Source organism: Megalobrama amblycephala, linkage group LG12, assembly GCF_018812025.1.
Source record: "Megalobrama amblycephala isolate DHTTF-2021 linkage group LG12, ASM1881202v1, whole genome shotgun sequence".
NCBI lineage: Eukaryota > Metazoa > Chordata > Actinopteri > Cypriniformes > Xenocyprididae > Megalobrama > Megalobrama amblycephala.
The window spans coordinates 5,474,598-5,497,632 of record NC_063055.1 but is presented as its reverse complement, the minus strand read 5'-3'; the positions used below and the strand labels follow the sequence as shown (position 1 = coordinate 5,497,632).

The following is a 23,035-nucleotide window of genomic DNA, read 5'->3' as shown; positions in this document are numbered from 1 at the left end:
TCAACTGCCAGGCTGAGTACTTTACCGTCCAGCATATCAGTACCTACTGAGCTGTGTTCAGGCAGAGACTTCAACAACTTTTTTACTTCCGACTCCTCAACATGATTAAACTGGAAAGTACAACTCTTATCTAACATCACATCTTTTTTTATAAACTTTAGGTAATTAGAATCAGTATTGTCCATATTCTGCCTTAGTGCATTGACCCTATTTATGTAGAAATCATTAAAATAATTCGCTATATCAGATGGTTTAGTCAAAAACTTGCCTTCTGACTCCACAAAGGAAGCCCCTCCAGATGTCCGCCTCCCCATTATTTCATTAAGGGTTTTCCAGAGCTCTTTACCACCTTGCTTTACAGCATTTATTCTCTGCATGTAATAATCTTTTTTCATCAATCTATTCAGTTTAGTAACCTGATTTCTCAGTTGACAGTACTTGAATCTGTCCTCCACCAATCCAGTCTTTACTAATATAGATTTGGCTTTGTCTCTTTCCTTCATGAGGCTCTTTATACTCTCATTCAGCCATGGGGCTGGTCTCCCTTTTACAATACACTTTCTCATAGGGGCGTGCCTATCAACAATCTTCATAAATCTTTCCATTAAGATATTTAAGGCGGCCTCAGGCTCCTCAGCAGCATACACATCAGCCCAATCAATACCAACAACATCTGCCAAAAAACTCTCTGGAATAAATTTCTTAAACATTCTTTTATGTACTTCATGTAATCAGGCTCCGAATATTCTTCAAAAAGAACACAAAGTATGGCCTTCTCAGCTGCCATAGTTGCAACTCTTGCGTCATCAGAACAGGGTGTTCAACGCACCATCGTTTCCGCTTAAAAAACTTTTTGCAACGTTTTGTCGGGGCTGAACGCAGCCCAGGTGTGAGATGTCGGCGAGACAGCTCTCTGAAAGTGTGAATTGTGTATAAAATTGTGTACTTTATAGTTAATCTCGAGGATATTAGAGTGGACTTTGAACTGTGTTACTGCTGGCTAAGCGTGACCGCGATGTTCGAGTTTATTTAAAGTGCGTTACAGACGTGAACGGAAGAACCATTGGCGGCGAGCCAGTACATTCTACGTGAACGATCTATATCGTACTAGTTATGAAGGAAACCGACAAGGGATGTTGTGTTCATGTTATGTTCGGGAGTCTCGTGCGCTGTTGAACGGAGTGAGAGATACCGCGTTGAGAAGCTGAGCTGCTGGATGAATAACGTAACCAGAGACGGACTGGGACTAAAAAACGGCCCTGGACTTTGACTAGGCCTGGCCCAAAGCAGTCGGTGCGCAGAAGCTCAACCTTAATAAACAAATGATGGAATGATTTAAAAAAAAAAAAACAGGTTTTATTCCAAGATAGCATGGAATATAGATTATATAATATGTTTATATATATTATACAATATGTATATATATTATACAATCTATTCCATGCTGTTTTAAAATGAAATTATTACTTAATAATCTTAATTAGGCTAATTTATGCAGTAATTAATCTTACTGCACAAATAATAATACCACATCTAAATGAAAATACACCATTACAAATGTAGCTTCTGTATTCAAAATTTTCAATATTTCTTAATATTAGCTACTGCATGTGGTCAGTTATTTTGCGACATTTAGCGGCTTCAGTATCTAAATTCCGCATTTTTTTCTCTCGCCTTCTCAGCCCCACCTTTTTCTTTCCGTTTTTTACCCGCGGCCGCGTTATGCATATTGTTTGTTTGTTTCTATGCTTCTTCTATCTAACGCCTTTGCTGTTGGTTTCTTCCTACTCTTCCACTTCTTTTTCTCCTTACTTGGCGGCCACGGCCAGTGCAGCTGACATCCAACCAACTTAAAGGTGCATTCAAGCGGCAACCTCCCCCTTTCTCTCGTGAAGCCAATACGGAAGTAACTTAAACGTACTCGGTTACTAACGTAACCTCGGTTCCCTGAGATACGGAACGAGTACTGCATATGGGGAAAGGTCTCCCTTTTTCCCCGCTGCTGAAGCCTTTTTCAATAACGCAGTGTAACTGCATCGTCATTGGTTCACTCATAGACAAGTTGTTGAACCAATGGCGGCGCGGCATAGCTGCGCGGCCTATGGCGACAAAGCGCGCGAATATTCCCGCCGAAATGGGCGGGGTTAGGGGCTATATAAGCAGGCGTTTCGCCATAGGATTTCAGTGTAATCGACTGAAGCGACGACCCTGAAGCTGCAGCCTCGTGGCACGGCAAGTGACGCAGTACTCGTTCCGTATCTCAGGGAACCGAGGTTACGTTAGTAACCGAGTACGTTCCCTTTCGATACTTCACTCGTACTGCGTATGGGGAACGAATTCAACCACGCCGTGCCACGGCTGGGAACGATATAGCCTGAAATTGGACACATGGGAGTGGGTCCAAAAGACAAGCGAGAAGGCAAAGCCTTAATCGAACCCTAGTTACACTTAAGGAAATAATTCCTGGGGTTGTGTGAGGCGGAACTCGCCAGAGGTCGTTAATCACACTGAAAGAACCCGAGCTTGCAAGGTCGGGACATCAAGATGATAGAATCTGACAAAAGTGGACGGCGAAGACCAGCCGGCCGCCTCACAGATGTCTTGAATGGAAACTCCGTTGTACCAAGCCCACGAGAAAGCCATTCCTCTAGTGGAGTGGGCCCTGACTCCTATGGGGCAGTCTGCACCCAGTGAGGAGTAGCACAGGTTAATAGCGTCCACTATCCAACGGGAAAGGCGCTGTTTTGAGACCGGAGACCCTTTGGTGCGGCCACCAAAACAAACAAAGAGCTGATCCGACTGCCTGAAAGGCTGCGATCGCTCCACATAGGTCCTCAATGCCCTGACTGGGCAGAGTAGCTCTAGCTCTCGTTCGTCCGCTGAGGGTGGAAGAGCAGAAAGCGAGATGACCTGAGCTCTAAACGGGGTTGAGAGCACCTTAGGAACGTAGCCATGCCTAGGTTTTAGAACGACCTTCGAGTCTCCAGGCCCAAATTCAAGGCATGCAGGGCTCACAAAGAGGGCCTGCAAATCGCCAACGCGCTTAACCGATGCCAGTGCTAACAGCAGAGCGGTCTTTAGTGTTAGGGGCCTGAGATCGGCTGAACCCATTGGCTCAAAGGGGGCTCCCTTTAAGGCCCTGAGGACCAGTGAGAGGTCCCAAGTGGGAACGGTGAGGGGGCGAGGAGGATTCAATCGCCTAGCACCCCTCAGGAAACGGATTATAAGGCCGTTACGTCCCACTGATTGGCCAGCAATGGGAACATGGAACGCCGCAATGGCTGCTACGTAAACCTTAAGAGTAGAAGGGGTGCGCCCCATTTCCAAGCGTTCTTGGAGGAAAGACAGTATGAAGGATACGTCACTCTCCACAGGGTCTATGTTGCGTGAGGTACACCAATCAACAAAGACAGACCATTTCTGGTCATAGAGGCGTCTCGTGGACGGGGCTCTAGCCTGAGAAATGGTATTTAGGACGTCCCCGGGGAGGCTGGTCGGCTCCCATCGAGGGACCAGAGGTGCAGAGCCAAAAGCTACGGCTGTGGGTGCCAGATCGTTCTGTTTGCCTGAGAGAGGAGGTCCCGTCTCAGGGGAATCGGCCACGGGGCTCTCAGGGAGAGCTTGAACAGCTCAGAGGACCAAACCTGGTTCCTCCAGAGCGGGGCCACCAGAAGGACTCTGTGTTGGTCTTCTCTGATGCGCCTGATGACCTGAGGGATCAGTGCGATCGGAGGGAAGGCGTAAAGGAGCGTGCTGGGCCATGTATGGGCCAGAGCATCGACTTCCTTCGAGAAAAATGTTGGGCAATGAGAGTTGTCTTCTGAGGCGAAGAGGTCTATCTCTGCCCTCCCGAAGAACTCCCAAATCTTGAGGACCACTTGGGGGTGGAGCATCCACTCGTCGGAGGGGATGTTGCTCCGTGACAACATGTCTGCGCCCAGATTGTTCCTGCCAGGAACATGAGTCGCTCTGAGCGACTGAAGCCTCGGAAGAGCCCATTCCAGAAGACGTTTCGCCAGAGCGCATAAGCGGCTGGACGAGAGACCGCCCTGGTGGTTTAAATATGACACCACTGTCATACTGTCCGATCGGACTAGAACATGACGTCCTGTCAAGTGAGCCTGAAAAGACTGAAGGGCCTTCATCACTGCTAGCATCTCTAGACAGTTGATGTGTAGACGGCTTTCCTCGTGACTCCACGAGCCGAAGGCCGGTCTGCCCTCGCACACAGCGCCCCAACCCGAGTTGGAAGCGTCCGTTGAGAGCACCATCCTTCGTGAGACCGCCTGTAAGGGTACTCCGCGCTTGAACCACATAGGGTCCATCCAAGGTTTCAGGGCTAGAAGACAGGCCTGATTGACTTTGAGACATAAGCGGCCGTGCCGCCAGGCGCTGGGAGGAACCCGGAACTTCAACCAGTACTGAAGAGGCCGCATCCGAAGAAGGCCGAGCTGCAGCACCGGGGAGGCGGAAGCCATCAGCCCTAGTAGCCTCTGGAAAAACTTCAGAGGGAGACAGGCTTTGTTCTTGATTGAGGCCGTGAGCTGCTGAATTGCTAGAGCACGCTCCGGCGAGACTACTGCCGTCATGCGGACTGAGTCGAAAACTGCCCCCAGAAACGAGATTCGCTGGGTGGGGCACAGCGAGCTCTTGGCTAAGTTGACCCTGAGACCCAGACATTGTAATGGCTGAGGAGCACGGATCTGTGGTGTTCCAGCTCGGTTCGCGAACGGGCTAGAATGAGCCAGTCGTCGAGATAATTTAGGACCCGGATTCCCATTTGCCTCAGAGGGGAAAGCGCCGCGTCCATGCACTTGGTGAAAGTGCGAGGAGCCAGAGACAGCCCGAAGGGCAGGACCGTATATTGGTACGCCACTCCCTCGTATGCGAATCTCAAGAATCGTCTGTGACGCGGGGCTATCTGGATGTGAAAATACGCATCCTTCAGGTCCAGCGAGCAGAACCAGTCCTCGGGGCAAATGTGCGCGAGGATCTGTTTCAGCGTCAGCATTTTGAACTTCCGTCTCATGAGGGAGTGATTCAAAAGTCTGAGGTCTAGAATGGGTCTGAGACCACCATCCTTCTTGGGGACCAGAAAATAGCGGCTGTAAAAGCCTGACTCGCTCTCTGTCGGGGAAACTATTTCCACAGCTCCCTTTCTTAGCAACGTCATGACTTCGGCTCGGAGGACATGCGCGTCGTCCGGATTGACCGAGGTTTGAAGCACCCCGCCGAAGCGAGGGGGCCGTCGTGCAAACTGGAGCGAGTAGCCCTGGGTTACGATCCCCATAACCCATTCTGACACATCGGGGATGGCCTGCCAGGCCTCGGCCCGAGTGGCAAGGGGTTGAATGATATCGGGCGACAGACCGCCGTTGAGGGGGTCGTACACCGAGAGAGGTGGAAGAGGAAATTTGCTCTCTTTTTGATGAGGTAAAATATAGTTCGCCGTGAAAACGGCGTTTAGGGTGGGCGCAACAGGTGTGGGCCCAGCTGTCACTTGGAGCATGTTTCCCATGCCCGGAATTAAACAAGGCGGAGGGGAAATTACTCGTGGGAGCTTTTGGGGCTGTCCGGTCGCAACGGGACGATCCCCCATCCTCTTCCTTCCTGACGAATCAGGACGACTTCGGAGGCACCGGGTCCAGCACAATCTTGGGCCGGGGTCCCTGGCGTCTCGGGAAGGGAGGGCGCTTCGCAGGGCGCGAGCGCTGGCGATGCTCCTTGGGTGGCGCTGCCTGTGTTGTGGGTGGAGCTGGCTTGTTCTGCTGAGCCGGCGCAGTCCTGGGGCGGCTGGACGCAGAAGCAGAGCTGGAGCGCTTAGGCAAGAAATGCCTCATAGCCTGAGACGATTTCTGCGCAGCAGTAAAGCGCTCGGTGAAGCCGTCCACTGCAGGCCCGAAGAGACCAGAGGGAGAGACCGGGGCGTCTAGGAAGGCCGTCTTGTCCAGGTCCTTGATCTCCGTAAGGTTGAGCCACAGGTGGCGCTCCAAAACTACCAGGCTGGCCATGGAACGCCCGATGGCCTGGGCCGTGGCCTTCGTGGCTCGCAGGGCAAGGACGGTGGCGCTGCGAAGATCCTTGAAAGCCGGCGCGTCAATTCCAGACTCGTCCAGCAAGCGGAGGAGTTTGGCCTGGAAGACCTGAAATATGGCCATTGTATGAAGCGCGGAGGCAGCCTGGCCCGCCGAGGTGTAAGCCCGTCCAGCCAAAGTAGAGGTGGTCCGACAGGGCTTGGAAGGAAGGGCCCTCTTGGTCTTCCATCCCAGCGCCATCGACGGCGATGAGGGCGGAGCGGTGCGTTGTGTGAAGGCGGGCGGAATACGGAGCGCGCCACGACTTCGTGAGCTCCTCGTGGACCTCGGGGAAAAAGGGCGCTGAAAAAAAAAGGGGAAAAAGCTCTTAGAAGCGGTGAAAACCGCTGTGGAAATGGTCTTTTAGAGCGGCGTTAAGCCACGGGTGAAGCTCTCAGGCGGCGCGCCGGATGGCGGCAGGGGACGCACAGGAAGTGGCCGGGAGCGGGAAGCGGCGGCTAGACGACGGTGCTACAGCCGCAGTCAGTGAAGGCGCCGGCGCTGTCCTCGTCCGGCGAATCCAGGCGAGTCCACTGCGGGAGCCTCTTCAGACGGCGGCGAGAGCTGTCAGGAAGGCGGCGAGCTTCTTCGGCTTCAGGCGGAGATCAGCGAAGAGAAGTAGAGTCGTCGCTGAAGGAGAAAACACTGAAATCCTATGGCAAAACGCCTGCTTATATAGCCCCTAACCCCGCCCATTTCGGCGGGAATATTTGCGCGCTTTGTCGCCATAGGCCGCGCAGCTATGCCGCGCCGCCATTGGTTCAACAACTTGTCTATGAGTGAACCAATGACGATGCAGTTACACTGCGTTATTGAAAAAGGCTTCAGCAGCGGGGAAAAAGGGAGACCTTTCCCCATACGCAGTACGAGTGAAGTATCGAAAGGGAACTGCAATTCATCGACTGGCCGCTAGGGACAGGCTCCAAAAGAGAGCAGAATCTCATAGAGTCCCATGTTAAATTGGCCAAGTTTATAGCAGAAAAAAACATGTTTACAAGTTGGTTCAAATTGTGGTTTTGGTCTATACTGCTATTTTTGCCCTTCAACTCTGAGGGGGGTGAATTTTTTTATAAGTTATCCGTTTAAATTATATTAAGCCTTAAAGTTCTGCATAATTAAGGGCGTGGTCACTTGAGTGACAGGTAGATTGCGCTGCTGTCTGTGAGCCGTCATGTTACCTCAGCTGCCGCTGAATTTGGCATCTCAGCCGTTTTTGTGCTTTTTTTTCTCGATTATTTTATACAATTATAAAATATGGCTTGCTGCATAATATTCGAGACTGATGTGTGTCTGTGTAGATGTGCATGCATGGGGAAGAGACACAGAACACACGTTGTTGGATCGTGGCATTGGCTGAAAGTTTTGATTGTGAGATTTACTACAATGACAATACCAGGAGGATATACAACTCTGACAGCACTGCTTGGATATTATAACTAAAACTGCTGCACTATTTTGAAAAAAATATACTTTGGACACGGGCTCATTTGTTTGTTAGATACGATCGTATACAGTTTTACAACATAAAGGCTGCTCAGATTGTATCCTTTCTTGAAGAACGATGACAGAGAGCAGATCATTCAGAAGAAATGTGAAATGTTTTTTTGTTTTGCAATGGACACTCATATTTTACCCAAGTGCCACAGATTGGATTCATCTCGCGATCTCTATTTCATTATAAAGGTATGAAGTCCCATTTGATTTTCCATGTTGTTATTTGCACACCCAACACTACTGGTGTTGGAGCATCTATATCTTAAAGAAATACCGTAGATTGACAGTAAACCTTTAGAACGTTCTGATGATAAAACTTGTCTTCATTAATATTTTAGATCGTATCTAAGATAGATAGATAGCTCCTTTGCTTGCTAACATGGTCACGTCGAGCTAGGCGGGCGTGGTTTCAGCAACCAGTCATATCAGCTCAAACCACGTCCCGCCTCTTTGCCCATTTTCAGTTATCTGGGAGTGACGTGCGGTGACGCGCAGCTAAGATGGTCGCGGCCTCATTTACGCGTCAAAACTGTTGTTCAGAACTCTATGGGTGATGTCACGGACGCTACGTCCATATTTTTTTACAGTCTATGGGTGCATTGCTGCCACCTACAGTACTGGAGTGTGAAACAGATTAGAGGTGGGAAAAAAACAGGTGATGACTGCGTGCGTGGCGGGTGGTGGGCCGGCCGTCCTGGAGTACCGGCCGTTCTGTGATTCTCCAGATCACACAGATGGCCAGTCCGCCCCTGAATGTAACGCTGACGGTTGCTCGTGAGTGCGGCTCGCGACTGATGGATTCCGATTAACCTGAGGGACTGTGACTGATCCTGATTAAAGAGAGCAACATTTTCTATAAAGGTCTGATTTAACTTTTTTGTATTTGTGGTAATTGAGTAGGCCTAATTCATTTTTCCTGCTATATTGAGGCATAAATAGATAGCATTACAAATTTAAGTTAATACAACCCATCATATTAAAGAACCAGGGAGTCACCCATAAAATTCCCAGTTAGAGGAAGGGGGCGCTACACAAAATGGAGGCACCGCTGGGATGGGTTTTATAAATTTGTGGTTATCTGTTCAATTGCATCTAAATTTCCTTGTTTTCAATTGCGAGAACTATCTGTATTGTACAAAAATTACCAAAGATACACTCCGTGGTTGGTGTAAAGTAGAAGAACTTGATCCAGCTCATGCTATACTGATTGCTGGGGTAGCAGAGGATGTCAGCATTAGTCAAATTGAAGAATTGATGCAAACTGTGCACTGTTGGGGTCGTGTAAGAGGAAGGACCTACAGTGTTGAAGCAGGAGGTTTGCTGGTTCTATGTGAATGTAAAGAGGAAATAAAACGTAATGCGGAGTGATGATGGTACTATTGTGTGGCACATAGTGGTAGTTGATCCAAGGCCTGATGAGTCAGATGACTTTGTTGGCAAGCTACAAAGTTTCTTGCAAGCTGAAGGTAAAACAGTTGCTGACCTCCAGGATTATGTAAAGGTACTGAAGAATGCTTCATTCATGCTATGGCTGAAGTGATGAAGCAGTTTAACAGAAGTATGGCTGAGAGTCACAGTTATCGTTGACTTTGAGTGTTTTCTGGTATCACCCCTACCCCAATGGGAGAGGAACAAGTTGAGTATTGGCTTGAACAGGCAACAGTGATGGTAGAGGGCAGTGATTGCCCCGAAAATGAGAAGAGACGTAGAATAATAGAAAGTCTGAGAGGTCCGGCACTAGAAATTGTTAGGTCTTTGCGGTTTAGCAACCCTGAAGCTAGCTCAGATGAGTATATTTCTGCAATTGATAGGGCTTTCGGATCTCCAGAGACTGGAGAAGATTTATATTTTGCATATCGTCTCATTCAACAAAATTCTGGAGAGATGTTATCTGATTACGTACAGAGGCTGTAAGAGCTCAGGATATGAACAGAGAGAATTGAGCTGTTTTGCGAGGAGCAGTCGGGGCTGACATTATGCTTTTACAGTTACGTCTCAAAGAGAAAAGAGCTAACCCTCCTACATTTCTTGAGCTGCTCAGTCAGATTAGGGTAGAGGAAGATCATGAATGCTCACAGCGTAAAGTCCATGCAAGGGTTCGGAGTGTTGGAGCACAGGATTGTGTATCTGTGACTGATTTTGATTTGCAAGAGCTTAGAGCTGATGTGAAGGCTCTACAAGCCAAAATGTCTGAATTGAAAGTGAAGTCCAACCCTGTCAGCAAAGAAGGTGCTAGCACAAAAGTACAGGTTAGGCAGTGCACATCAGATGATAAAGCAATTGGAGCCTCTGAATTACAGAAAAAAGTTGATAGACTGAGTCAGAAAGTGAAGACATTGGCTTCTGCCTCTGCTGTGAAAGTAAAAGTCAGTGATAGTGGCAGTAAGAAACCTCTTTCCCAACAGGAGGATGATTTCTTCTGTTATCGTTGCGGGGAGGATGGTCACATTTCAACTAAATGTACTGCTACGCAGAATGAGAAGAAGGTAATCAGAAGGCTTATTGCTTCTCTTCGGAAAGCTGAGCTCTGGAAGTGACCATTATCATTGTTTCATCATTGGCACTGCATTGGTTAACTATGCCACACTTAAACACTCATTTGTTCTTTATGTACACATATAGTTTGGGTTTGGAGTAACTGTTGTGGTATGATGTGGTCACATTAGAAAGATTTCTATTTCTGTAAGACTTTTTTTCTGTACTTCCAGATTGACACATCTTGATTGACACATTCTCTTTTAGAATATTCTGACATTATCTAGAACAGAAATATATATAAATCTATATCTATCTTATGTGGCAGTATTAAGCCACAGCCAGTTAGAAATCTACCTGGACAGTTTAAAATCAGAACTGGGATGTGTATATATATATATATATATATATATATATATATATATATATATATATATATATATATATATATTACACCCCAGTTCTAATTTTATATAAAATTATGAGTAATTGGGACAAATATATTTGTTCTTCAGACAATATACAGACAGCAATAAGTGACATTTATTTTTTTATGAATTAATTTTATTTTTATCTAAACACACAAATGAATAAAGTTGGTGCGATACACAGTTCTAAAATTGCATCATGTAAAATATGAAAATCTCAACCAATTATTCACATTGTTTAATTTTTTTTAAAAAAAGTAATCATGTAATATAATTAGGGCTGTAAACTTTAAAGGGATAGTTCACCCAAAAAGGAAAATTCTGTCATCATTTACTCACCCTCAAGTTGTCCCAAACCTGTATGAATTTCTTTCTTTTGCTGAACACAAAAGAAGATATTTTGAATATGTTGATAACCAAACAGTTGATGGGCTTCATTGACTTCCATAGTATTTTTTCCCCATTAAAATAATTTGGTTGGTTGCCCATATTCTTAAAAAAATCTTCTTTTGTGTTCGGTAGAAGAAAAAACACTTTTTAAAACATTGTTTCAGAAGTGTGTGAGCCCTCACACATCATGCTGTGTGAATTACAGACTGAAGTCAGAAGGTTAAAACATCCCAAAACTGCATGGCAAGATGACTATATTTGAATGGTTAATTGAATAGTTCACATATGTTTTAGTAAAAGTTTGCTTTTCCTCTTCAGGTCTGCTCTTCCCTCTTCAGAAAGTCTTCTGATTATTTGTTCATATCGTGCAAATAATACTCATCGTTGGTAACAATTGTGGTGGAGTTGATGGAGTCTGAGTTCACTGGGTTAGTCTGTGTGCTGAAAAACTACTGAATATAAAGATCAAATCTAATCCTGAACTCAAATTCATCAGAAACACAGTCAGGACACTCTTAGCCTAAAACCAAATCTCATATCATACAATGCCAAATTTGTCTTTAATAGCATTGCATGTCAAAATGCACCTCACACCAACAACTGGTGTGAGATTTTAATATAGAAATGCATGCAGAAACTATATTGAGCATGTAATGCCATTACAGTTATAAGCTATCAGCTCAGAAAATCAACAGCTACATGTTAGTCTTTTTTTTTTTTTTTTTTTTTGAGTTACTTGTAAGGAAATAATTAAATGAAATGCATAACAAAACATGTTGAGATGTTCTCAGCACATTGTGTATGCATTTTCATTATTTTAATTTCTTGATTTTAATCTGAGTAACTCCTGAAACCTTAAGCATTGCTCCTGATGGTGGTCACGATCAGTGCCACAGTCATGATGACGAGACCAACAGCAATGAAGGAGAAAAGGCAGATGTAGATTGAAGATACTCCTTCCTCATAATCATCCGTGTAGGTCTCACTGCGATGGCTCACCAGTGAATTCAGCTCGTGCACACAGGTGAAGGAAACAGATGAGCTCACTTTCACATCAAACACACACTTTTCATTTGAATAACACAGTGGGTTCTTCAGTGTGTAGTTGTGTTCACCCTTCACTGACAGCTGGAAAGAGCTCTCAATGAACCTCCTGCCAAATGAACACATCACCATCACATGCTCTTTGTCCTGCATCTGCCTGAACACTGTGATGCTGGGCACTGGGGCATCTGAAATAAAACATAGAAACAACATAAAGAAGGATTCTGGTTCTCTGTAAAAAAGCAAACAGCACCGTTCTCCACCCACGGTTCACACACATTTGCACCACAGTTAATCTCAAATCTGATGATACACCTATAATATAGTTTGGTGAAAAATACAAAGTGTAAAACAGACAGGCTGCATCCAAAATCACATACTTTCCTACTATATAGTAAGCAAAAAACAGAATGTGACAAAAGTAGTATGTCTGAATTCATGTAAAAAGTAGGCAGAAAGTACCCAGATGACCTTTACTTTCGGTAAGATACTGAAGTGCGCATAAGACGGACACTTTACTATCCCATGAGGCCATGGGAGAGGATATTTTCTATTAAACTTCAAACAAACAAAGTCCATGTACAGTCAGAACTGCAATAATACACATAAACAGAAAAACATATAGCCAGTGGTGTAGGCTAATCATTTTGTAAATATATTAAAGGACACACATATAGAAACAGTTCTAATTGCTTTCTTATTGTCTTTATATATATTCTTTTTCAAGAACAAAAAAGAAAGGTTGGATTTTACTGTACTTACATTTGTGTATATGAAATTTATCAAAGATTTAATTTATAATATAGTATTCTTTCCTTTTATGTGAGGGGATATTAGTGAAACCAAATAAAACGTTTTCTAAACACAAAAAAGTGGGGTCAGTGTTATCAATTACAAATCTACTCAACTCTTTCCAGAATTTCCTTACATGAGATCAATGCAAAAATAAGTTAAACAAAGTTTCAGCCAGCGTATTATAGAAAGAACAGTAAAAAGTTTTTCACCAAAAAGTATGCGCGCTTTAACTGGACAGGCGAATGCCAGGAAGCTTTTGAACAACTGAAAAGCCGGCTGACGACGGCACCTGTGCTGGGCTATCCCCTCGACAGCGGCAAGTTGCTCCTCGACACGGACGCCAGTGACTGTGGAATTGGAGCAGTCCTTTCCCAAGTGCAAGATGGTGAGGAGAGAGTACTCGCCTATGGGAGTAGGAGACTGTCGGCCGCTGAGAAAAACTATTGCACCACCAGACGAGAACTTCTGGCAGCTGTCGAGTTCACCTCTCATTTCCGGCAGTACCTGCTGGGGAGATCATTCATCATACGGACTGACCACAGCAGCCTGTGCTGGCTGACTCGGATGAGGGAGCCTGAGGGCCAGCTCGCTCGCTGGCTGGAAAAACTGGCAGATTACGACTTCCAGGTGATCCATCGGCCAGGGAAACACCACCAAAATGCGGATGCGCTCTCCAGAAGACCCTGCGGGACGTCGTGCCCATGCACAGTGCCAGAGCCTAGCCTCAGTAACCAGTTTCAGCATAAAGGGGTCCAGTGCAACATGGCCGGGAGTCCAGCTGCAGAGGATACCGGGGGAGCTCCTCCGGAGCAACCTCCAGTGGGGGTAGTGGTGCCAGAAGGTAGCTGTGAAAGTTGCCCGAAAGTAGCCCCGCAGTCAAGCCTAAGCAACTTCCAGTGGGGGTAGTGGACACTTTCAGTGACAACCTAGCTGATCCTTCGTTCCGTCCAGGTGTCTACCGGGTGAGTGAGCCAGCCGAAACCAACCTGTTCGGTGGTTGGACCCAAGAAGCAGTTAATCAGTGCCCAAGAAACTGACCCAGATATAGCACCAGTGAAGAAGTGGATGGACGAAGGGAGGGGCAGGCCACCCTGGGTTGACATTGCATCCTATAGCCCTGCCACCAAAGCCTACTGGTCGCAGTGGAAAAGGCTCTATCAGAAAGATGGAGTTCTGCTAAGGAAATTCTACTGCACGGATGGAAGAGTGTTCTATCCACAGATCCTGCTGCTACAGGAGTACCGCACCTCAGTGACAGAACACTTGCATGATGGACCAGTCGGTGGCCACTTTGGAGGAGAGAAGACCCTCGCACGGTACTATTGGTACAATATGAGAGATGACATCACTCTGTGGTGCCGCACCTGCACCAGCTGTGCTGCAAAAGCTCGCCCCAAGAAAACACCCCAAGCCGCCATGGGCACAGTGCGAGTTGGTAACCCCTTCGAACGGATTGCAGTTGATTTAATGGGCCCATTAAATGAAACCGAAAGGCGTAACCGCTACATAATAGTGGTACAGGACTATTTCAGCAAATGGGTTGAGGCATATCCCAACGAACAAGCAACAACAGTGGCTGAAAAGATTGTTTCCGAGTGGGTGTGCAGGTACGGAGCTCCACAGTGCTTACACAGCGACCAAGGTACCAATTTTGAGTCATCTGTGTTCCAGGAAATGTGTGGCCTACTGGGAATCAATAAGACACGGACCACACCGTTTCGCCCGCAGTCTGACGGCCAAGTAGAGCGCTTCAATGCCACCCTGCAGAAAATCATAGCCACCACTGCGGAGCGATGCCATTGGGACTGGGACATTATGACCCCATATGCGTTCATGGCTTACCGTGCAACCAAACACAACTCCACGGGCCTGACTCCTAATATGATGCTGTTCGGACGAGAAATTACAGAGCCAGTGGATCTTGTTGCTGGGTTGCCACCTGACTCCGATAACACCACTACTCCTCCATCCTATGTTGTGCAGCTCAGGGAACGGCTCGAGCTATCTCACCAGTTGGCCCGGGAGGCGCTGGGAAAATCTGTTGAGCGTGCCAAACGTCAGTATGACAAAAATATTTGCAGCGTCCAACACAAAGTTGGTGATGCAGTATGGTTCTTGGTCAAGGGCACAAAGAGAGTAAAGAATAAAGTGCGGAAGTTCCTGCCCTCCTACGAGGGTCCGTACTTTGTCGTGGGTGTACTGGACGATTTAGTTTACCGAATTAAAAGGGGCCCGCGGACGAAGATGAAAGTCGTTCACCACGACAAACTCAAAGCCTACCATTCCAGGACGGCACTAGACAATGACTGGGTATTTCAAGAGGCTGAAACGTGGGCACCAGTGGAGGTGCCATCCCCTATGTCAGACCCCAGCTCGTCAGAAATCAATATCGGCCCCCTTGACCTTTGGGGTACATCCCCGGAGACAGAGGACCCTGTGGTGGGGTCTCTTCCAGGTCTTTTCTCTTTACCACCATTGTTGCCGGCTTCATCGAGCAGCAACCGGTTCCCTAGCCACCTTCCTTTTCCGCTGGACGAAGCCAGGGAACCATGTGCTCGTCCCCTTTCAAACTCCACTCCCAAACGTCGACCTGGGAGGGTCCGCAGAGCTCCTGATAGGTTTGGAGAATGGATTGATGACTGAGCATATCTGCCTGAGGTTGGGTGTAGGTGGATCGCTGCCCTCCTCAGTGAAAAAAAAAAAAAAAAAAGAGTTCCAGTATTGTCAAAAACAAAAAGAGTTCCAGTGTTGTATCATTACGAAAGTAACTTGATTATGTTGAGGTTAAAATGTGAAGTTGGTATGGGTTTAATATAATTGTTACTATCAACAATCGGTAATTTGGATAATAATGGGCTGCATAGTTTTGTTATAGCATCCTGGGTGTGTTTAATGCTATTCACTTTAGTAAACATTCCTGAAAGAAAAAAAAAATTCTAATTTGCTCAACAGAATATTTTGCCTAGTTTTGCACTTAAAGTCCTGCAACCTGTAGTAATTTTACCCTAACGCAGAGTTGAGTGGTAAAAGTAATAGTCACATTTTTCCTTAGGGAATGTATAGTGTCCTATTTATAATGTTTTGCTACATGTACAAACAACGGAATATACCTAATGGACGGTTTATGGATAGTGCCTTTTCAACCTAACTTTCCTCTATAGGGGGTCCCTTCATAGACCGTGGGAAAATGGGTTATGGTTTGGGATGTTTGTATAATGACCTCTATCTGATTAATATTTTCCTGTGTACAGGGTAATGATGCTGGAGATATGTTAAAGGTTTAATCATTCTCCAGAGTGGGGGTAGTGTTGCCATCTCTGCCCCCCCCGGTGGCAGATTGGGAAATATGTTGTGTGTGACGTAGTGGGTCAGGTTGGGTATGAAAAAGGTGTAAAAACAATGTATAGGGGGGGGAGGGCAGTCTAGGAGTTTTTACGGTGAAAGTGGGGACGCAGAAAAATGCTCCAGTGTATTACTAACATAAAAGTGCACTTATGCCCACGGATGTGTAACGTTTCCATTGAGGAATAAAGCCCGAGTTCATTGTTCAAATCAACCAACGTTTGACTGTTTTGTGCTTCGGCTCTGTTAGCCCGGACCACTAGATGCAAGTTACCTGCCACGAGCCAAGTTATTGTATTGAAACAGCTCGCTCCCAACTACGGTTCGGTGTACGGAAGCTGAAAAGGTAACAAAAGTTATTTCAGTCATACTTTAGTTTAGGGTCCAATTCTCACTGTTAACTACAATTAACTACCAATTACTGCTTATTAATAGTTATTATGGTAGTTGTTAATTTTAGGATTAAGGGATGTAGAATATGGTCATGCAGAATAAGGCATTAATATATGCTTTAGAAGTAATAAACAGTCAATATCCTTATATGGATGTTAATAAGCAACTAGTTAATAGTGAGAATTGGACCCTAAACTAAAGTCTTTAAGTGTCCTTAACTTGATTTACCAATAAATATGAGAAGGGTCTGGCTGCAGACCATGGCGAGTGGAGCTCCACTCTCGAACAGGAAATACGTCACCTCCACTTGAATAATTTTACCGCAGCATTGCTACACTGGCAGACTGAGGCTGTCGTAACATGCAATGCAAGAAAAACGCATGGATTTATATTTTTCTGATGAGCAATATTGATGTCTCACCAGTGTTAGCTGATGTTGCATGACGGCTAGCATAGGCATAATCTATGTTTTGATGGCTTGTGTTAAAATAAAACAGTGAGGCAAAATCTCACAATAAAATAACAATTAATAAAATAAAATTACTACTTATCAGATTGTGTTTTACTAACGTCTACACCTACCCCAACCCTAAACCTACCCTTACAATAATGCAAATACAGTAATTAAATGACGCAATATGGATGTGCGCATGCAGTGGCCATAGCTGTAGCTAGCTTCACTAGTGGAGGTGACGTATTTCCGCCTTTGAGTGAAGCTCCACTCGTCCCTTAAGTCTGCAGCCAGCCCCTGTAGCGATTTACTACAGTTATTAATCAATTTATGGATGAAATATGAATATAATAATTCATAAAGCCTCATGAATAAATTATGATTCATATATCGACCCAACAGGGAATTAAACATATATTGTGAATTAATTACAACGAATTATAATCAATTACATATATGCTTAGTTCTGGTTTACTAATTATTTAGAGAAACTGTTAGTTTGTCCAGCAAACTGCAGCTCCTCAGAATGTTATAAAAAGGAAGATTTTTCTTTCCTCTGGCCACGAGGAAAGACTTCCTATTCTAGCATCCAAACATAGAGCAAGGATATAGGATCGAAACGTTAAAGTGACTTGGTCTTCAGTTGAAAGAACAAACAGAACAATCGAGCGTGAATAACGTTTTAATATATGCAAACTACGAATACAGAGGTTATACGTCTAAATATATATACAAGAATATACACACATATGTACAAGAGTGGAAGTAGAGAAGGAAAGAGAGAAGGCAAGTAGCAAACTTACAAAACAGTCCTTGAGGCCAGCGCAGAAATCAGTTTCATCTTCTAAGATTGAGAAACGGCAGTATACTTGCATTGGTTGTGCGTGTCGAATTTCAGTTTAGCGCTGGTGCAGTTCGTTGGCTTCTTCCGTTCCGCGGGAAGGTTTGAACTGAGGACTTGAGAGTGAGTTTCGCTGGAAGATGGCGGTCCCGAAGCTGAGCGCGATGGCAGCGCGTGGTCACCGGAGACGTCCGGGAGAAACGGGCACGAGGTGCTCGTGAGACAATCGGGAGAACCCCACGTGAATGATTCAGGGCCGTCGGGAGCACACACAGGAGAATCCTGGTGTTCCTTTTTATGACAGATAGGCCAACACACCTCCTTGAGGTGGAATGGCCAATGACATTGATGCAAAGTTGGCGGGCAAGCTCTTTCTTTGTTTGGTCTCCTAGATGAATTTGCATACTTTACGACTATCAGATCGGATTTCGAGATGGAGTGCTTTCTTCACAATATCATTAAACACATAGAAAAATGCATTTGTCAGCTATGTGACATCTCTCAGTGAATAGCTCGAGTCCGGAGCTTTAAAACGAGATCAAACTCAATAGATCAGAAAGGCATATGCAAGAAGTTATGGTTTCCAGACAAAATTCCCTTATTACAACTAACACTAGCACAAATACACTCATTTAAACACTAGAAAGCATGCATACGCTCGAAATACATGATGGATATATTTCAGCATAGTTGTATTTTACATATACAGTCAAAAATGTATGTGTGTTTCTGTATGTGTCTGTGTGTGTGTTTTTGTGTGTGCCTGTGTGTGTTGGAATGTGGATCTGGTCAGTCTCTGGGGGGGGGGGGGTGCTCCTTTTGAAGTCACCAAAGTGAGGAAGTTGGAGTTTTCTGTTTATCCTCACGGGTCCACAAACCTGCCGAAAGTCACAGCCGGTCGGGGCCGATTTAGTGATTTATAAACACAGTTCATCAGGTTAAAAGCGTTCTGAAAACTCCAAAGTTTATTGATTATCCTGATACGTGTGCATATGCTACACCCTATTGATAAATATTTGCCTGGTCATTTCCAGATGGCCTTCCATAATAAAACTTCCTCCAGTTTATTCCAATAAACAATACAAATTGGTGTAGTGACAAAAGTTGTCCCAATTGACGCGCTATACACTATGCACTTACACACTGTGGGCCCTATCATTGACCTGGTGCAGTGCGACGCTAGGTGCGACACAAGTGTTTTTTGCTAGTTTCAGCCAGTCGCAGTTATCATTTCACATCCAGCGCCACGTTGTTTAAATAGCAAATGCACTCACGCCCATCTGTTCGCCCATGGGCGTGCTGGTCTGAGGTGCGTTGTTACTTGTTAGCCGTATTGTTGGCGTGTTGCTATTTTGAGGCAACTGAAAAATACTGCGCCATTGACCAACAAAAACCTGGTCTAAAGTCAATGGCGCAGTATTTTTATTTAATTTTTTTGTTATTTAAAGGGCGCGTTAGTAATATACGCCTACAATATACTCTGCTTGTTACACACAATAAATAATAAAATAATTCCTCTCTGGAGAAGAATTCAGTCTTTCTGCTTGCAAATTCCACCATGTAAATTGCAATCCGCTATGGTGTAAGCGCAACTGGCTTTTAAAGGGAATGGGAGATCACACTCTGATTGGTTTATTGCACATTACGCTCAAAGTACATTTGAATTTAGCAGTTGATCACACCGGTGTGATTGTACGCATTAAATCGTTCACATTTTAGGGGTGGACAAATTGAAAGGGCACAAATCAGATATGAGGGAACAAAATACCCTCCATTAATCATGGCCTCCTAAAAATTCCCAACTTATACCGGCTCTATCACTCTCTCTCTACTCTCTCCAGCTATAGCTGGTCTGTGGTGAGCACACCTGTGCCGTTGTTCTGTGGCTGGCAACATTCAAAACAGATTTTAGCCATATAGCACCACAAAATATCCACCACATTGTTTTCAGCTAACTTTATTAAAATAAATATTATGAATGCTTGTTTTATCTTATTTGAAATTTTGTCATCTTGAGGTTGAAAACCACTGCTATACAAAGTGCATATTGTGCTTATTAAGTAATAAACAGTGATGTTTCTGTAGTGAATAGTTGTGCTGTCTTACTTCTTGGGTGGCAGAAGCCAAACTGTTGATCAGCGTTGTAATTTTTGACTGTGGCACACCACAGCAGACCATCACCTCTGCCATACACAGTGCAATCAGAGAACCAGTGGCCATCAAAGTGAAAAGGGAAATGGCATGGTTTCCCATTTGGATCAATAGCCATCTCTGCAGAACATAAAGAAATGAAATTAGGGGTTTAAGTTTAATGTAGAATAGTTTAAGGATTTGATGTGAAAAACTTAAATGACTAAGGAGACAGAAGTCTTTCACCTAGTTAAACAAATGCTAATGTCATACAGGGAAATTCATAGTAGGCATATTGATTTTGGCAGCCATTATTATAAAGGTTTGAAGGGTTAGGTGGACTTTTGGTCGTACCTCGATATCCACGAGAACACAAATTTTCATCAGTCCCATAAATCATCCAGCGACTCCAAGAATCTGTATCTGTATGCAACATCATATTTGGCTCATAACCTCCATAGTTCAGGTACAGTGGCTCTCCCTTCAATCCAAACAAGGTCTCATCTTTACATTCCCAGGTTTGTTCAGGGTTAGATTCATTGCAGGGCAGAAGGACAACTCTGACCCAGTGTTCATTCCTCTCGGACCCTAAACAGAGACTAAAAGCGAGGCTAATGATTCGTGAAGAGGAAATCCATTGGAAATGCTGAGCTTTGAAAGTTGCATCGCATGGAGCAGTCAGCACTACGTTAGCACTCACGGCATAGACACATTTGTTGTGTTCCTCATTGTAGATAAGGAAGGAGCTGGAACTATCTGAATACATGAAAAATGATATCAGACACTGTAACAGGCAACATGAGTTCAAACTGAGAAAAATGTCCTGGTTGCTAATTAGATGTAACGTGGTTCCCTGAGTACGTTGCTTCATAATGTAAAAAAGGGAACATGGTCTGTGGTGCAAAAGACTTTCTTAACCCTTTTGCAATTTGATTTCTTGAGATTTAAGACTGATCTCAATACAATCTCAATACAAATGGCCCGGCGTTTATTTGTGCATTAAATTACACATCTTTCATGACCTTTGTGTATTTGTGGATTGTATAGCAAGCAAAAAAAAACTTTATTCCAGTGTACGTGTGAATCTTTTGCACGTATTTCTGGATTCCCCTGTGAATTTGTATCTGTGTGCATCTGATAATGTTTTCACTCAATATATGTGCTCATCAACTGTAGCTAAATATCTCTGGATAGACATCATCATTAGACAGTGTTTACATTAAATTAGTACATGCAACTTTCTCACCTCAAAATATCTGTTATCAGATAACGGTAACGTTTACAGTAACAGTTTCTGTTCAGATTGTCTGTAAATGAATTTACAGTTTGACTAGGAATGCCATCACTCACTCCAAATTCACTCTACAGACTGCACCCCCAATTTCCAAACCACAAAATTACTTTTACATTTCTTTTAAAAACAGCTCAGATGGTTTTATGATTATAAATAAGGTGATTCATGAGCACTAGCTTAGCTTATATCACTGAGAGTCCAAGTTTAACCTCATTTTACCTTACAAATATCTGACATTACAGTATAAAGAGCATTGTTATTGTATTATTTATATGCTATTTATTAATAGTTTGAAGTGGATTTCAGTTTCCATTCTAATTTTAGTATAACTTTTTAGAAATTTAGTTTTATTCTGTTTTCATTTTTCCCTGTTAATTTTAGTACTTCAACATAAATTTATCTTTCTAATGCTCTTTTAATACAATTTCTCATTTATATTTTATTTTATTGTATTTTATCTTAGCTTTAATTCAATTAACAAAATGTTTTTCATAGTACTTTTTTTTTTTAAAAGTTTGAACACTGTTATAGAGCAAGGATATTTCAAGGATAGTGCTAAAAAAGAAATATATAGATTAAAGTCATTAGATGATGCACATGCATTAAAAGTTCATCAGGGCCAGATGTATTACACAGCATTTTAAAAAAAATAGAAAAATTAAATTGACCTCTATTCTTGCACATTAAAATATTTTTCAAATTAATACTGACAGAAACATGTACAGATTAACATCATTAGATGATGCACATGTCACTGTAGTAATTTAGGTACCATGCATCAGATAAATCGCAAACACAACAACAATTCTATTGACTCCTGTCCTTACAGTAGATAGACACAATCTGAGGCAAAGAAATGTGATTTACTTACTGAAAGCTGACCAAAGGATGAGTAATAGGATATAAAGCAGGTTCATGCTTGATATTGTGTGGTCCAGGCAGACGAGCAAATTGTAAAAAATTGTAATAGCAAAAATAACATAGAAAAATAAATCTAACTAATAATATCCAAAGTATTGTATCTAGTTTTGTATAATAGATGAATTTTGTGAAGATCAGAGTATAGAGAAAGAAAGACCCAAAAAAGGAGATATCCGCAGAATGCAAGGAGAGAAAACAGAACAGTGTCTTCTGAAGCTAAACATTTTATATGCTGTGCTTATGTAACAGGAAGATTTTGGGAAATATATTGAAATTATTTGTACATCTCTTGCAACATTCATGGATGTACTCAAGACCAAGGCTAAGTTCCAGTTCGTTTTTTTTATGCCCTTCTCTTGCTAACTTCCCTCAGTCTCATTGACTCGGATGTACGTCATTGCTTACGTTGCATGAGTGCCCACTACTGGCGGAACCTTTGCAATGGGCTGAATTGGCAAATTGATCACTTGAATCCGCAAATTGATCACTTGAAACCCCTTACGAAATTGTTTAATGCAGCATACTATATCTTTCTAAGTGTGTTTGGGTTGTTTTAAATATAAAACATATAATATATATATATGAGTTGTTTGTGGTGGGGTAAATTAAACGTGATATGCAGTGATGTCACAATCATGTTGCATTGTGGTATATGGAGCTGACTGAAGTGAACATATAAAGTAGACTCGCTCCCTCTGTCAAAATCGAGAGACAGCGAGGGTCTGTCCATATAAACTTCCCTCATCCACTTCATGAAGTGGAACAAACTTCAAAATGGCAGCAGGGATTCCCTAAAGGGGAAGTGCTTAGGGAAGTTGGCGAGTGCGTGTCTAAAAGTTTTGTGGAACACAACCCAAGTGTTCCTCTGCAGATCTTATTAGATCAGTGTGTTCCTTATAAGGCACACAGAATAACATTTAACACAATTGTGGTTTTAACACCTCTAAGAGAATATCACAGATC

The 23,035-nt window shown here is 43.8% G+C and overlaps 2 protein-coding genes across 2 annotated transcripts in view; both read right to left on the bottom strand.

Annotated features, from left to right (window-relative positions):
- Positions 1-10,585: 10,585 nt before the first annotated feature.
- Positions 10,586-22,296, bottom strand: LOC125279942 (macrophage mannose receptor 1-like). The gene is made up of 4 exons (XM_048210169.1): positions 22,023-22,296; positions 20,212-20,613; positions 19,834-19,998; positions 10,586-12,093 (listed from the first exon to the last, which is right to left on the bottom strand). Exons 1-4 carry the CDS (start codon positions 22,066-22,068, stop codon positions 11,717-11,719), a joined length of 990 nt encoding a protein of 329 aa, XP_048066126.1. The 5' UTR covers positions 22,069-22,296; the 3' UTR covers positions 10,586-11,716.
- The window catches only part of LOC125279947, a 34,455-nt gene continuing 22,005 nt past the window's right edge, over positions 10,586-23,035 (bottom strand). Inside the window, exon 5 of the mRNA XM_048210175.1 lies at positions 10,586-11,276. Coding sequence (XP_048066132.1) covers positions 11,212-11,276 — 65 coding nt within the window. The 3' untranslated portion in view covers positions 10,586-11,211. The remainder of the gene's footprint in view (positions 11,277-23,035) is intronic.

Bases quoted from the DNA above. Each gene is read 5' to 3' on its own strand.
- LOC125279942 (XM_048210169.1), bottom strand. From the start codon at position 22,068: ATGAACCTGCTTTATATCCTATTACTCATCCTTTGGTCAGCTTTCA. The intron at 20,614-22,022 runs GTAAGTAAATCA...TCATGTATTCAG, and splicing joins CATCCTTTGGTCAGCTTTCA to ATAGTTCCAGCTCCTTCCTT. The intron at 19,999-20,211 runs GTACGACCAAAA...TATGTTCTGCAG, and splicing joins GTGTTCTCGTGGATATCGAG to AGATGGCTATTGATCCAAAT.